At 43.8% G+C, this 16,789-nt stretch overlaps 1 protein-coding gene and 1 pseudogene across 3 annotated transcripts in view; both read left to right on the top strand.

Annotated features, from left to right (window-relative positions):
* NCMAP (non-compact myelin associated protein) overlaps positions 1 to 8,350 on the top strand; it is a 40,196-nt gene extending 31,846 nt beyond the window's left edge. For all 3 annotated transcript variants that reach the window (XM_061186984.1, XM_061186985.1, XM_061186983.1), the window contains 2 exons: positions 2,297 to 2,381; positions 6,536 to 8,350. In XM_061186984.1, coding sequence (XP_061042967.1) covers positions 2,297 to 2,381; positions 6,536 to 6,677 — 227 coding nt within the window. In that variant the 3' untranslated portion in view covers positions 6,678 to 8,350. The remainder of the gene's footprint in view (positions 1 to 2,296; positions 2,382 to 6,535) is intronic.
* Positions 8,351 to 14,039: 5,689 nt separating this feature from the next.
* On the top strand, positions 14,040 to 15,431 carry LOC133087242 (zinc transporter SLC39A7-like; annotated as a pseudogene).
* Positions 15,432 to 16,789: the final 1,358 nt, after the last annotated feature.

The raw sequence follows: 16,789 nt of genomic DNA, 5'->3' as shown, positions 1-16,789 counted from the left end.
GGATGTGGCTCTTCTATGGAGACCCAGAGAGGGTCGCTCTTGGGACAGGGTCCCACATGTTAGCCTGCTCTTTTCTGGGTGGGGAGACCTACAGAGGCCTGCTGAAATATGTCTCAAAACAGTTCTGAAGTGAAATGCAGGGTAGATAGAATCACTGTCAGCAAGATGGGAATAATACTGTTTTTATTTAACTAAAAGTCATGGTTCTCAACTAGGCAATTTTGCCCCCTAAATCAGGTTGCCAGATTTAGCAAATGAAAGTACAGGATACCCATTAAATTTGAATTTAAGATAAACAATTAATAGATTTTTAGTATAAGGATATACCATGCAATATTTTGAAATTATTCATTGTTTATCAGATATTGTAATTTAATGGGTATACTGTATTTTATCTGGCAACCCTACCACCAGGAGACACTTGGCAATGTCTGAAGACTTTTTTGCTTGTCACAACTGGGAGTGTGGGAGGAGAAGTGCTACTGGTATCTAGTGAGTACAGACCAGGGATGCTGGTAAATACCCTGCAAGGCACAGGACAGTCCCCACAACAGAGAATTATCCAGCCGAGGTTGAAAAACCCACTGGACTCTCCAGGAAGGAAAGAAAAACAAGTAACTCCATGATGGATTCCCCACCCCCTCCCTTTTTCCCTCTGTCTTTCTTCCTATGAATAAATGCACAGTTGTTGTTGTTTTGTAAGTAAACTTTTTATAAAAGCATTACATATGTTCCAAAAAGTGCCCAAATGATAAGTGCACAGCTGGACGAATTTTCACAAAGTGCACACAGCTGTGTAGCCAACCCCCCAGATGAAGAATCAGGCCACCATCAGTGTTCCAGAAGTTCTGGTGCCCTTTGCAATCACTATCCCCCACCCACTCAAGGGAACCCACTGTTCTGACTTCTACCACCATAGATTAATTCTACCTTGGTTTTGAACTTTGTATTTGTGGAATCATACCACACATACTCTTTTGTATCTGACTTCTTTTGTTCAATGTTATGTCTGTATGCACACATTTAATGGTTGCAACATAATGTATATGTATGTATATGTGGATGTGTATATAATATCATATTCTATATTCCACACTTTTCTATCATCGAAAGTGTTCCATGTACCATAGTCTTCATAATTATTATTTTAATTACAGTATATTTCATGGGATAAGTGTGCCATACCTTATTAAACCCTTCCCATATTTAGAATATTAATAATGTAATAAACATTTTCATTCATATAGCTTTTTCTGTATTTGGGATTATTCCCTATGATCAATTCCCCAGAATCAAATAGATCGGTTTAAAGTATGAAGCTTTCTTATGATTCTTGATGTTTTCAATATCAATTCTGGCAAGGTTGTTGATCTTGAACCTAATATTAGAGTTTGACTTTGGGACTGGGAGCTGATATTGAAATTAGAATCTGAGATATTAAGCTACAAGGACATTCATCATAGCCTTGTTTTTAATAGTGTAAAATTGAATGCAACATAAATATCCTCAATAAAGAATTGGTAAACAAATTATGGCACAGGCAAACAATGGAGTACTATACAGCCTTCAAGAGTCATGAAGAAAAATATGTACTTATGTAGCAAGAGGATCAGGGTATTTTGTTGTAAAACAGTATATGGAATATGGTTCCATTTTTATCAAGTGCATATTTTTCCATATTTATGAATATTTTCTTAAGATGGATTTTCAGACATAGGATTAATAAATTATTCTAAAAGATGATAGATAAATATGCATATATGCAAACACATGATCACACTGGTGAATGTATACGTATGTAGACTATCAGTGGTTCTTGGGGTAATGAGGTCTTTGTCTTCCCCTCCTCTTTGGCTTGTATGTATATTTTCAAAATTATCTACACAGGGCACAGGGCTATTGTTGTTGCCCATGTGTGTCCTGTAGGAAAAAAAAATTATCTACAAAAACCACATATTACTTTTATATTATCTGAAAGAAGGAAGGATGTTTTACTTCACAAAAGAAGTTCGAAGCTACCTTGGGGACGATAAGAGCAGGACTTAGCCTAAGGCAGGATTTTGGCAGGGAATGTGCTGAGGACATGGCCCTCCAAGTCCCATTAGAGGTAGAGGTACACTGCCACTCTAGATGTGACTCTGTCCTGGGGTCAGCAGTGAGTGTGCCAGGATTTCACATTCTCTCCTCTCCTTGACCCAGTGAGGATGCCAGGTGGTGTGTCTTCCTCCCAGCCTCCGAATCCTTCCTTGCATTTCAGTTTGCACATTAGCCATCTCCACTCCTCTCTTCCTCGTAGGTTCTGGAGCCATCGTTGCTGCCATTGTGGTGGTTGTCATCATCATCTTCACCGTGGTTCTGATCTTGCTGAAGACGTACAACAGGTATGGGATGCCCTGGGCTTTGGAACTGTCTGGTCCCTTCAGTGATGCCAGAATGAATGGGAACTAATGTTTGTGGGTGCCTATTATGTGCACAGCAGTATCTATGAGTCCGTCATCAAATACTCTAACCCTTTGTGGGTCCTTTTTTGCTGTCTGTTCTACTGGAAGAACTTCACAGTGACCATATATTTTTGTATTTGGAGAAATATTTTTTAAATATAATAATATAATGACAATGATAATAACTTTGAGCTGTGTAGTAAACTCTTATATGTAATTTACAGATAATAGAGGAGTGTTTCAATCCTCTTCTCCTGGAGAGCCCTCTGCTAGGTTGTATTGTGTGGACCACATGAGTATTTGAGGTGACAAATACTGAAATGCACATACCTGCGACTTTACTTTCTGGGACCAAATAAGAGGAAATAAAATCATATAAATTGATTGTAAGAAGAGTAACTGCTGTGTTATCACCTTATGTGTTATCACCTGTAGTCACAGCTTTGCTAGAAGATTATTCTTTTCAGTGAATAAATCAAAATTAAAAGACTACATTCAATTACATCATAGAAGACCTGGAAGCCATTAAAAAATATTGTAGAAATGTATAAATTGATGAGGAAAGTTGTTTACAACATATTGTCAAAATTTACAAAGCAGTATGTACATCATTTTTTAAAAATTAATTTATTTTTTGGCTGCATCAGGTCTTAGTTGTGGCAGATGGGATCTTTTGTTGCGGCTAGTGGCTCTTCGTTGCGGTGCGCGGCTTCTCTCTAGTTGTGGCGCACAGGCTCCAGGGTGCGTGGGCTCAGTAGTTGTGGCGCGCGGACTTAAGTACCCTGCAGCATGTGGGATCTTAGTTCCCCTACCAGGGATCGAACCTGTGTCCCCTGCATTGGAAGGCAGATTCTTAACCACTGTACCACCAGGGAAGTCCCTAAAGCAGTATGTACATTATGATCATACACATGGGTTACGCACATGCACCCAGGAAAAGTTCAAATGATATACCACAAGGTGTTAACAACCAATATGTCTGCATGATGGGATTGCTAGTAGGTTAGTTGGTTGGTTGGTTTTTGCAGGGTCAAGGGGTGTGCTTCTTTATTTCTGCATTGTTTGTATAATAATATTAATGTATTTATAAGGGTAGCTAACATATATTGATCTCTTACTATGTGCTGGGCACAGTTCTAAGCTCTTTACATGTATTAACTCATTGAGTCTTCATAACAGCACCACAAAGTGGGTGCTTCTATATCCCCAATTTTATAGGTGTGAAACAGGCACAGGAAGATTAAGTAACATGCCTGAATTTACTCAGCCCTAATTGGCAGAGTTGGGATTCAAACCCAGTTCATCTCGTTTCAGAGAAAATACTCCCACCAGTACACATATAATAACAATAATAACATTTCATATGTTATTTTTAAAAATCTTTGGGCTGTTACAATTTGGGTCTATTTCAAACCAGGAAGTGACATCAGACCCCAAGTTCTACCTGCCATTCCTCTCCATCATTGCTGGAGCTCTAAACCCCTTTTCTAGGTTGAAATTTAGATGGAGACTCTACTCACCCCATCCTGTTTACAATGATACGTGGGCTGGGAATTGAGAAACCTGGGTTCAGTCTTTGGTCTGTCAAAAGCAGGCAAGTTATTTAGCCTCTCTGTGCTTTGATTTTATCATCTTTAAAATGGAAGTGTCTCTAAATAGACATTTCTCCAAAGAAGACACACAGGTGGTCAATAGACACATGAAAAGATGCTCAACATTGCTAAATATTAGAGAAATGCAAATCAAAACTACAATGAGGTATCACCTCACACTGGTCAGAATGGCCATAATTAAAAAGTCTACTGGACTTGCCTGGTGGTCCAGTGGTTAAGAATCCACCTGCCAGTGCAAGGGACATGGGTTCGATCCCTGGTCCGGGAAGATCCAACAAGCCGTGGGGCAACTAAGCCCATGCGCCACAACTACTGAGCCCGTTCTCTAGAGCCCGAGAGCTGCAACTACTGAAGCCCGTGCACTCTGGGCCCACGTGCCACAACTGCTGAGCCTGCGTGCTGCAACTACTGAAGCCCACACGCTTAGAGCCCATGCTCTGCAACAAGAGAAGCCACCGCAATGAGAAGCCTGTGCACCTCAATGAAGAGTAGCCGCCGCTCGCCGCAACTAGAGAAAGCCCGCATGCAGCAGTGAAGACCCAACGCAGCCAAAAAAAAAAAAAAAAAAATCAGTTAAAAAAAAAAAAGTCTACAAATAATAAATGCTGGAGAGAGTGTGGAGAAAAGGGAACCCTCCTCCACTGTTGGTGGGAATGTAAGTTGGTACAGCCACTATGGAAAACAGCCACTATGGAAAACAGGTTCCTTAAAAAACTTAAAATAGAGTTACCATATGATCTAGCAATTCCACTCCTGGGCATATATGGAGAAAACTATAATTCGAAAAGATACTTGCACCCCAATGTTCATAGCAACACTATTTACAATAGCTGAGACATGGAAGCAACCTAAATGTCCATTGACAGATTAACAGATAAAGAAGATGTGGTATGTATACACAGTGGAATACTACTCAGCCATAAAAAAGAATGAAATAATGCCATTTGCAGCAACATGGATGGACCTAGAGATCATCATACTAAGTGAAGTAAGTCAGACAGAGAAAGACAAATATCATATGATATTACTTATATATGGAATCTAAAATATGATACAAATGAACTTATTTATGAAACAGACTCACAGACATAGAAAACAAATTTATGGTTACCAAAGGGAAAAGGCAGGGGTTGAGGGAGAGGGATAAATTAGGAGTTTGGGATTAGCAGATACAAACAAAATAGATAAACAACAAAGTCCTACTGTATAGCACAGGGAACTATATTCAATATCTTGTAATAACCTATAATGGAAAAGAATATGAAAAAAATATATATATGTAACTGAATCACTTTGCTGTACACGAGAAATTAATACAACATTGTAAATCAACTATACTTCAATAAAAGAAAAGAATAGGAGGACTTCCTTGGTGGCGCAGCGGTTAAGAATCCGCCTACCAGTGCAGGAGACACGGGTTCAAGCCCTGGTCCAGGAAGATCCCACATGCTGCGGGGCAACTAAGCCCGTGCGCCACAACTACTGAAGCCCGTGCGCCTAGAGCCCATGCTCCGCAACAAGAGAAGCCACCGCAATGAGAAGCCCGCATACCGCAAGGAAGAGTAGCCCCCGCTCGCCGCAACTAGAGAAAGCCCGCGCGCCACAACGAAGACCCAACGCAGCCAAAAATAAAATTAAAAAATAGAATAGGCAGAAATTTTAATTCAACAACAACAAAAATGGAAGGTTCTTAAAGTGTGATAATTGTGTTATGGTTACATTGAAGAACGCCCTTGTTCTTAGGAGTATTTAGGGTTGAAGTGGCATGATGTCTGCAACTAACTCACAAATAGTTCATGATTTTTTTAAAAATTGTGTGTGTGTGTGTAAATGGGGCAAGTAAAAGAAAGAAAGCAAATGTGGCAAATTGTTAACAATTTGTCAATTGTTTAGTGAAGGGTATTCAGGTATTAGTTGTACTATTTGTGTAACTTTTCTGAGGATTTGAAATTTTGAAAAAAGAAGCATGATAGGTCAACAAGATGAAATTTCATGTAGACGTTAGAATGAATGATTGTTGTTAGTTGTTGAATTTTATGGCATATGAAATGAAAGCTAGGATATATGTTTTAAGTCCATTCTCTTCTCAACTATGTAAAAAGTTCTTCAATATTTCTAGCAATAAACTTAGCAAGCATAATGAGGCTACAAAATTTCACTCACATTACACCTTTGAACAGAAAAAAAAATGTAATATCTTCATTTTGTCTTCAAAATAGCCACCTATCTGCTACTTTACTCATTCATTAATAGGAAAAAAATAAAATTAAGTATCCAACCTAGGTTAAACAAAGAAACTGAAGGGTCAGACTACCTGATGTCTAAGATCCCTTCCAGTTGTAAAATTCTGTGATTGGCAATTAAGCAACATGATTTAATGATGATCTATGTTAATTTCATCACTGGAGCTCTAGTCACAGAGCTCATTCCCCAAGGCATATGAGGGGGAAGGCTCAGCCATGCGTGTGTATCTCATTACAGGAAAATGAGGACAAGACGGGAGCTGGAGCCCAAGGTCCCCAAGCCAGCCTCCCCTTCTGCCCTGGGCCCAAACAGCAACAGCAGTCAACACCCTGCAACTGTGACCTTCAGCCCTGTTGACGTCCACGTGGAGACTCGGTGACCCCCCATCCTGGGTGCTGTCTTGGCCACTGTCCAAAGAGCCTTCAGTCAAGACCAAGAAGCACATTTCTCCTCTGGCAGCTTCACTATGAGTTTGTTCCGGTCAGGTCAACAGGGGCATCTCTTATGCAATCCCTGATGCTTCAGGCAACCCCCAACCCCATCCTGCCAGGCCCCACCCCAGGTACGTCCATATCCCTGCTGCCACCCTTCCAAAAAGCTGTGCTATTTTGGGAATCCACTGCTGTGGGTTTAGCTGTCTCCTCCCAAACACAATAGCTAGACAGACAGACAGACAGACAGGCAGATAGCCCAGGAGTCTTCTGGCCAGGAGTCAGGGGTCAGGGCATGCTCCTGAGAGGGTCTGCCTGAGGTCATATCAGAGGAAGAGCCATATCCACAGCTTTGTAGAGCAAAATAGTCAATCCCATAATCAAGCACAGGGAAACTAACTTGGACTAACTCACCAAAAACCCAGCTTGTTAATTTATAACTTGTTCCAGTGCTAAATGACCGCTAGCTAGCTCATGATGATTGATCAGCACATTTCTCCCTCTTTAAGAAAGGTTTTGGGAAAAACTGGATTCTTCTCCAAAGGTGTCTACTTCTTTAGTAAAGAGTCAAAGTCGAAGGCATAGGATGACCTTGAGGAAGAATGGCATCTAGGATGAAAGCTTGTTGTAGTGTCCATGGGCCTGGAATGAGCCTGGTGTCTGGTCAGGGCCCCTCCCCCCCCCCATGGGGGCTGGATTAACCTTGACTCAGTCTCATTTCTTGGCTTCCCTCTATTTGGATTCTGAGCAATCCTCACTCTCCAGTTACCATCTTACCTCCAAGGTCCAGTATTTGGAGACTGATTAGATTACGACTCTATTTATGTTACCTCTGCCCTTCCTGGTCACCTTGCAAAGATTCAGGATATATTCAAAGTACCACATTCACAAACCATTCCTCTGGACAGAACTCATCTCTTTGACACGTTAGCCTGGAGAACAATCTACTGAAAGAGGAAAGCATTTTGGAGTTAAGAAGACCTGCCTTCCAAGCCCTATTTCCTGGTTTTGTGGCCTTGGGAAAGTGACTTGACCCCTCCATATTCTGTTTCCTAACATGAAATGGGAATAACATCTGCCTCACTGGGTGACTATAACAAGCCAAGGACTTAGTAAAGCAGCTTAGGTAGTGCCTGGCACCCAGCAGAGGCTTTATAAATGGGAGCCAGCATTATTATTACGAATTTCTTCCATTGTAAGACATACACTTGTTCCCATTTTAATGATTCTGAAATCAGAGTATGTCTTAAAATTGATGGGTCCACTAATAAGGTTGCATTTTTTTTCTCTCTCTCTCTCAAAAAGCTGTTTTTTAGCCAGTTGTGCATTTTACAATTGAAGGCATCTTGGAAACAAGGTAATAAATCTGTATTCTGTTACAGACAGTGACACACTCTGACATTTAACCTTAAATTCTAGGAGTCTCTCCTTCTGAGGGAAATCCCTTCTGAGGGAAAACTGAGGGTCAGGAGGTAAGAAGACGGACACAGGGTCACACAGTTCATGTCATCCCACTATAAAAATGCTCACTTGAATATATCTGGAGAAATACAGGCAAATTCTTTCTCCCCAGACATCTCTTCTCCCTCCTGTGTTTAAATATCCACCAGACACTTTGCAAGGTGCTTTTACATAAGTTATGTCATGGGATTTATTTTTCCCAATAACCCTGGGAGGTATTATTTTTCCCATTTGCCAATGAGAATTTCAAACTCAAGAAGAAAAAATACTCGCTCAAAGTCTCACAGCTTGTGAGACAGTAAGTTGCAAAGACAAGACTCAAACCCTGGTCTCTTTGACTCCAAAGTCCATCTTTTTGTTGTATCACACTCTTCCCTAACATCCCGGCTCAAAGAACATGAATCCTTTTGTGAGCTGAACAAGAGGAGGACAGGCTTACCCATGTGTCAGAGTGGAGGTCGGGGGTCAGCTTCCACACCAAAAGTGGGGCAAAGTCACTTTGGTAGCCTCCTTTGGGCTTCCGTGATTGTAGCCAAAGGGGCCCTTTCCAAATCCATCCAAGCTCTGAGGATTTCTGCTTCATTCCCCCACCACTTAGGCCCAAGGGGCAAGGCATGAGATGGCCTCGAACCAGGGCAAAGCCATTTAAGGACTCAAGCCCACATAGGTATGTTTCCCAGATGTATTCTGCTTTTAAAAAAAAAAAAAAAAAAAAGATTGTTTGGAGTGTTCTAGCCCTAAAGCCAAACTCTTCTGTCCACAGTGGAATCTTCCTGGAAGAAAGAAGGACATATCCCTCTAGTATAAATGAAAACTTGGAAATGGAAGGGGGAGGTAGAGAGGTGAGGGGGAGGCAAAGAAAAGCGTTGTGTTTTGTTTTTAACTGATGACGATTAACTCAGTAAACATCCTTTAAGGGCTCCTGTATGCCAGTTGAGGTGCTACTAAACACAGTAAGCATGGTCCCTGCACTCAGGGAGTCTGCAGCTGGCCTCCTGAGACAGGGATCTTGCAGCACAGTTGAATTTCATTTCTGACAGGTGCCTTTCCTAACGGAGCAGACGCTGCCTTATTTGGCCACTGAATCAATAAATGATATTAAACGCTTAAAGAAAAATGTCTAAAAATAAAAAAGTTTAAATCAAACATTTGTTGAGTTGATTTCAATTCAGTTTAGAGATAACAAATACCTTTTTTAGAAACTTCCTTTCCCTGACAATGTAGACAGGGCCCTAAGGGAAAGCCGGAGCTGTTTCAAACATTGCGTTCTCACTTCTGTAGGATGGTGGAAAAGATGGGCTGCTCTGTGAGGTAGAAAATGTGTTAACTTGATGAAATATTTTGCAGGGAATCCCATTTCACAGCAGGCTGAGAAGCTGAGGTTTGGGGACCCCGGGGAGTGGAGGAGACATTAGAATGGAACCCAAATCACCAATAATGATGTTTACCATTAACTAAGCTCCTACTGTGAGCCAGGCATAGGATGGGTCCTTTCTACCCACCAGCTCCTTTAACCATTACAGCTCCCATGCATAGAGTGATCATTATTTCTATTTTTTGGATGAGGAAACAGGTGCAGGGAGGTAGCTTGTCTATGGGTGATATCATGGACATGTGTCCTTCTTTTGGTGATGTTTAGTTCATTTGACTGGTCTAATTATTAAATATACATAAGACATATTAACAGGAGAAAGAAAATTAATTTATGTGCATGGAGGTCTCATAGAAATGGGACCCCTGAAGTGACCAAAGCAGGCTGTTTATGCAATATCATTTTTAGACAAAGAAACAATTATTTGTGAAGATTCAGTGAAACAAAGGGGCTGGTGCTTGGGGTAGCAGATGAATGAAGAAGTAAAAATGTTTGTTTATACAGCTTTCTTAGCCTTGAATTCCCTAACTCAAGGCTGATAAGGATGCTTTCTATCCTCCTGGTATAAGGAGGATACCTTCACATGGGAGATTTATTTCCCACTATCAGGGAGAAACAGGGGGGTCAGAGAGGTTTTTTTTAATATCATTTTTTTTTCTACCAGCTGTTTCTCAAGTAACTTTAATTCAAAATAATCAATATGCCATCACGGCGAATCTTGGGCAGGCTACTCTGAGCCCCAACAGTGACCATTCCTGTGTTTGGGAAGTCCTCTGCTTTAAGAGACGGGACCACCTCCTGCTATAAAAACTGGAAAGGCCAGACACTCATTTTCTTGGAGTCTCTTTCAGCTAGGGGGAGGTCACATGACCTAGGCTTTGCCAATCAGACACCCGTGCCGCAGACTTTGAATCCTGAAGTTGGCAACCTCAAGGGATAGGAACTGCAGAATCTGCTCTGGTGGCAGGTGTGTTGGCACCCTCCACTTCAAGAGGCAGCCACATCAGGGATTCTAGCAGCAGTGGCAGGGGCATTCTTGAGTCCAGACCCAGTGCCCATTGGAATTGACTATTTGAGCTGTGCCCGACAACATCAGCCATGGTATCTGTACCAAACTAGTTCTGTAGTAGGATTTTAAGCACCACACCTGGCCTCATATCTCTGAGCCTGGTTCTAGCCTTCTAGGAATTCTAGCAACTACCTGATTCCCTTTTCTGCTGAAATCAAGAGTCACTTCCTGTTGCTTGTAGCTAAGTACTATATGGCTGTGGGAGACTTGCTCGTGGCCACCCACATGGGAAGTGGCTGGCACTAGAACCCAGGTCCCCAAAGCTCTTGCTCTTTCCATGCACATGCTTCCAGGCAAGTGATCAAAGGATCCCAAAGTGCTGTGAAATCATAGAGGAAGTAAAGTCACCACCAATTACTCTTATCCCAGAGACTTTGTGACTTTGTAAATGTTAATGAGGGAGTATTTAAAAAGAACCTGGAAGAATGGGTAGGATTTTTTAAAGTTTTTTTAATTGAAGTGTAACACACATGCTCGTGTGTGTGTGTGTGTGTGTGTGTGCAGCTCAAAAAATGTTCACAAACTGAGCATACTTGTGTAACCGACATGAAAATGAAGAAATAAAGCATTACCAGCACCCCAGCAGCCTCCCTTTTCCTCCTCCTGCCCTGTTCACCTCCCGCAAAGAGTACCCACTCTCCTGACTTTTACCACCATGGAACAATTTTGTCTATAAGTAGAATTATACTGTAAACTCTTGTTTCTGGCTTGTTTTGCACAACATGGTGTTTGTAATGTGTGTTGCTATTGTTACCTGTAGTTGAAGATCATTGATTCTTACTGTGGTAGTATGTCATTATGTGACTATAACTACATGTTATTTATCCATTCTACCGTTTGATGTACATAAGAGCTGTTTCCGGTTTGGGTCTGTAACAAGTAGTGCTGCTGTGGACATTGTGGTGGTCATATATGTATTTCTGTGGGAATATTTCTAGCAGAGTAATTGCTGGGTCATAGGGTATGTATATATTTAGCCTTAGTCAATAGTGCCAGTTTTCCAAAGAGCTGCACCGATTTACAGTGGCGTATGAGAGTTCCACCTGCTCCCCATCTTTTACTAACACTAGGATATGTTCAGAATCTTCCATTTCACTCATTCTCATGTGTGTGCAGTGGGTGCTCATTATGGTTTTAATTTGTATTCCCTGATGATTAATGGAACTGATCGCTTTTTCATGTGTTCATTGGCCATTTCAATTTCATTAGGTTTCATCTTTTATGAAGTTATGTTTCCATTTGTCCATTTTTTGTATTTGCTTCTTTCCCTTTTCATTACTGACTGGTCAGAGTTTTATATGAATTCTGGATATAAGTCCTCTGTCAGCTTGCGGCTTGCCTTTTTAAAAACTAACAGCTTTATTAAGATATAAATTGCATACCATCAAGTTCACCTTTTTAAAGGTGGTTTTTAGTATATTCACAGAGTTGTGCAGCCATCACCCCTATCAAATTCCAGAAGGCTGTTCAGTTCCCTTGTTCCTTCTCTGTGGCTCACATTCATAGATGCACACCAGGTACTGGAGAGAGGATGATAGGCAAGATAGAAATGGCCCCTGACTTCACAGAACTTCTTGCGTAGCAGGGAAGACAAACAAACAACCACAATATAGAACAATTATTCTTGTGATAAGAGGAAGTTCAGGGTGTTATGGAAGCCTCTTGCTTGGGGACCTAGCTCAGCCCGAGGTTGACGCATAGGGAAGAAGCCTCCGCAGAAGAAACAACATCTATGTGAAGAGAGAAAGACTGAGTAGGAGTGAGCAGGGGAAGAATGGGAGGAGAGGAAGAGAGATGAAGAGGGGAGCCCTGCAGGAGAGAGAAGCTGCAGCTCAGCAGATGGCCAAGGAAGCAGCAGGAGATGGGTGAGGAAAAGAGAAGAGAGGCTCCAGGATGAAGGATCTTGAGGGTTTCACTCTTTTAAAGGCAATGGGGCACTTCCCTGGTGGCACAGTGGTTAAGAATCCACCTACCAATGCAGGGGACACGGGTTCGATCCCTGGTCCGGGAAGACCCCACATGCCGCAGAGCAAGGAAGCCTGTGCGCCACAACTACTGAGCCTGTGCTCTATAGTCTGCGAGCCACAACTGCTGAGCCCGTGCACCTAGAGCCCATGGTCCGCAACAAGAGAAGCCACCGCAATGAGAAGCCTGTGCATTGCAACGAAGAGTAGCCCCCGCTCGCCGCAACTAGAGAAAGCCCACGCACAGCAACAAAGACCCAACGCAGCCAAATAAATAAATAAATAAATAAATAAATAAAGGGCAATGGGGAGCCACAGAAGGTGCTGGAGCGTGGAAGTGACCAGATCAGATCTGTGCTTTAAGGAGATGAATCTTGCTATAATGTGCAGAATGGATTGGTGTGGGAGAGACTGGAGGCTGGGAGAACAGTTTCAAGTCTATGGCAAGAAGTAACAGGAGCATCTGTGTGTCTGTTAATTTTTAAATGCCTTTTGTAAATAGCCCTCTAATTGTGAAGTTTTGTTCTTTTCCTTTTTTTAAGTAGCTATTTGTGGGTGTGCAGTAACCCAACAAAAATGTCTTCAGGAATCCTCTCGGGCCCACTGGATGGGAACACACAGGGGGGCATTGTATCAGCTCTGTAGCCCTTTGTCCCGGGACACCCATTCCCCATACAGAAAATTTCCTGGCAAAGAGGCGAACTACTGTGGTTCAGATACTACTGTCCTGGACTCTTGACGGTCTGCCCACGTTTGGGAGAAGCAGGTAAAAACAAGAATGACCTTCAGGTCTCTAGTGACATGAAACCCTCTACCTGATCACAGCCCAGATAGTAGCAGAGAGGGTCCCTTCCTGGCTCAAACTCAATCTCCTGAATTGAATGCTACCTGGGCCCCCAGATGTTCTTAAAGATGCTGCACTGTCTTAATTGATCTCAGAGAAATACAACCACCAATTTAGGCATTCTTTCTAGCTTTCCAGTTCTTGTCTTAGGAGGCATATGGAGTAAAAAAGATAAAACACTTTCATGTCTCAGTATTCACAGCCTTGACTGGAAGAATCTGTGAATTGGGCAGTTTGCTCTGCATAATAAAGGAGGGGAGAAGAGGGTAGTGTTTGTTTTGATCCGTGTGTTTGCTTCTCCTCCCTGCCTGGCCCCTCCACCATTCTCTCCAAGTTCATGGCGCTGTCATCTCTGACCAAATGAGCCCCTTCTTATTTTATGTTTTCCACTTCACCCTGAATCGCCACTCCTACTTTTCCTCTCCACCATAGACACTCCCTTTCATTTATTTAATTTATCTCATTAAAAAAAACAAGCAAAAACTTTCCATTGACCACTCAGGCCCCTTCAGGCACTGGGCCACCTCTCTGCTTTCCCTGATAGCAAAATTCTTCAAAAGTGCTGTCTGCGGAATAGTCTTAGGAAGAGTCTTGGGAGCAATGAGGGTGGGGACAGAATGGAATGGAGGAGCGACCATAGAAGTGGACAGAGGGCATGAGTGGGATAAAGCTGACCCCACGCAGGTATAGAGCTGAAGGTCAAGTGGAGTCACTGTCTCTCTCCCTCTGGTAAGCTTAGTGGCCTGAGGCCCAGGGACCTGCACTGGGTGGCTGTGGGACTGCTGACCTGGGTGGTCTTGGGGCTTCTGGTGGCCAGACATGAGGGTCATGGAGGCCTGCATGAGAACTTCTGTGGTCACAGCCGCAGGCACCCAGGTGTGGATTTCCACCAAGGACAGTCATGCCTGTGCCCATGGCCACACTCACAAGAGCATCTGGCGTGGGCACACCCCCGGTCACGACCATGGAGGATTTGCCCCATGGCCATAGCCATGGCCACTCCCATGACGGCCTCTCCCACAGAGGACATGGATATGACCATGAGCACAGCCTATGCACTGGGGCCACAGTGCTGATCTCTGCAGCTCCATTTTTCTTCCACTTCCTTATCCCCGAGGAGTCCAGGTCCCCTGACACTGCTTTCCACTCCAGATTTTACTCAGTTTTGCTTGGGGTGGGCTCCTGGGAGATGTCTTCCTCAACCTCATGCCCCCTGCCCTGGAACCTCATTCTTACCACTAGTCTGAAGCACAATGGGAAGGCCCTATGCTGTCTGCGAGATGGTGGGTCCTCAGTGGAACTATCGCCTCTCTTTGTGAGACGAGGCGGGAGGAGAAGCACATGCTCTGGATCACACATGGAAGTCATGGATGTGGAAGACAGGAGCATCCCCTGAAGGAGAAGCAGAGCTCAGAGGAAGAAGGAAAGGAAGTGGGGGGGAGGGGTCTCAGAGGAGGAGAGGAGGGAGCACAGGGCGCAAAGATGGGCCCAGGAGACCTCAGAATTCTAAAGGGGAAAAATCAGGTTCAGACCTGCATGTATTGGGGTAGCTGAATCTGGCTGCTGACTGGCACCAACCTCACAGGTGGTCTGGCCACGGTGCTTCATTTCGGGGGGTCGGGGGCTGGAGATCCTGACCCCACTGACTGTCCCACTGCAGGAAGTTCCCCAAGAAGTCGGGGACTATGCCTTGTTGGTCCAGTCTGGCAACAGGGGCGCTGGTGTGTGCAGCCTTACGCTCCTAACTCAAGGAGGGGCGTGGGCAGTAAAGTGCAGGCGGGGCGGGTCCTGGCTGGGCTCTGCCACTCACTGCTTTATCTACAGAGCAACTACGTCCCATGTCCGCCTGGCCTGAGTTGTTGAGGGAGGTGTCACCATTGCAATCCCTTCCTGGAGATGCTGGGGCAGGTTGTCATAACGGTGCTGATGGTCCACTCGAGGGAGAGGTGGGATAAACTGCCCCCACCCCTGCCCCAAACTTCTAGCCTCTAACTCCTCCAGGTCAGGGGTCTGTGGAGGTTGGAGGCCCTGGCCAGGGAGCTCTGCTAAAGGAAAGAGCTGTATCTGAGGGAAGTGGAGGCTTTGGCACTAGGACCGTCAGGGTTTGGCAGTCTTACAGGGGCTGTAGAGGCGAAATTGAGAGGCCAGAGGGATGGTGCCATCAGGCACGGGCTGGCCACATTGTTGGGTTTGGAGGGGTACCTGGGGCCACGAAGAAGGCTGGAAGAGAGAGAGGGGATGGCAGCCCCCCCCGTGTCCCCACCCCACCTGTTCTCGGAGGACCAAGCTGCCACACACAGGCTTCTCCAAGGTCTGCCTCCCTTCTCCCACCTGGTGGTGGAAGCTCCAGGGAAGACCAGAACCCTGGACAGAGGGGGAAGCAGGAGGAGGTGAGGATAAACATCAATTAAACTTCAATCACTGTGACCTGATCCAGGAGTGACGGGAGGAGGGGGATTAGCTGCTAATCTCGTGGCCTGATTTGTGTGTGTGTGTTTCTATTCTTTTTATATTACTGTTTGAATGGAGAGTAGGGGTGATGAAATAAAGTCCTTGGATCTTCAGCCCCACCCAAAAAACAAAAGTGCTGTCTCTGCTTGCTTTACCCACTTCTTTTCCTGGTCTCTCTAAAGCTCTCTCTAGTAGTGAGGCTTTCAACCCCATCATTGCATTAAATTATCTTTGCCAAAACTATTCAGTCCTCCTCGCTCATTTTATCAGCTTATCAGCAGAATCGGGCACAGCCTATTGCTCCTTCCTTCTGGAAATGGCTCCTCGCTTGGCCTCCAGAACCCCACCCTCTCTTGGTTCTCTTCCAACCTCAGAGGCCATTCCTTTTCGGCCTCCTTTGCTGGCTCCTCACCACCTTCCCTCCTTCTAAATAATGGAGTGTCTCGGGGTTTGGTCTCAGGCTCTCTTGCTGTTGTGGTCTCTAGGTGACTTCATCTAATCCCATGATTTAAATACCTTCTATCTACTGCAACTCCCAAAAGTGTATCCTCAGACCTTTCCCCTGAATTCTATTCTAGATAAATGGCCAACAGACTTCTCAGTACCTCCACTTGGATGTCTAACGGGCATCCCAAACATAAACCAAACCAAACTCCTGTTTTTTCCACCTAAACTTACTCTTCCCCAGTCTTTCCCTCCCAGTGAACCGTCAGCAACATCTGTGGTTCCTCCTGTTCCCTCACAGCCATTTATTAATAAATCGTCCGCTCTTTTTAAAATTCTCTCTGTTCTCCCAGTTTGCAACTTGTCTTTTTACTCTTGGTGGTATCTTTTGATGAACAAATGTAATTTGTTTCTTTTATGGTTAACACTTATGAAAATACCTTGTTTGAAATATT

Source organism: Eubalaena glacialis, chromosome 3, assembly GCF_028564815.1.
Source record: "Eubalaena glacialis isolate mEubGla1 chromosome 3, mEubGla1.1.hap2.+ XY, whole genome shotgun sequence".
Lineage (NCBI taxonomy): Eukaryota > Metazoa > Chordata > Mammalia > Artiodactyla > Balaenidae > Eubalaena > Eubalaena glacialis.
This window is presented reverse-complemented; position numbering and strand designations above follow the sequence as displayed.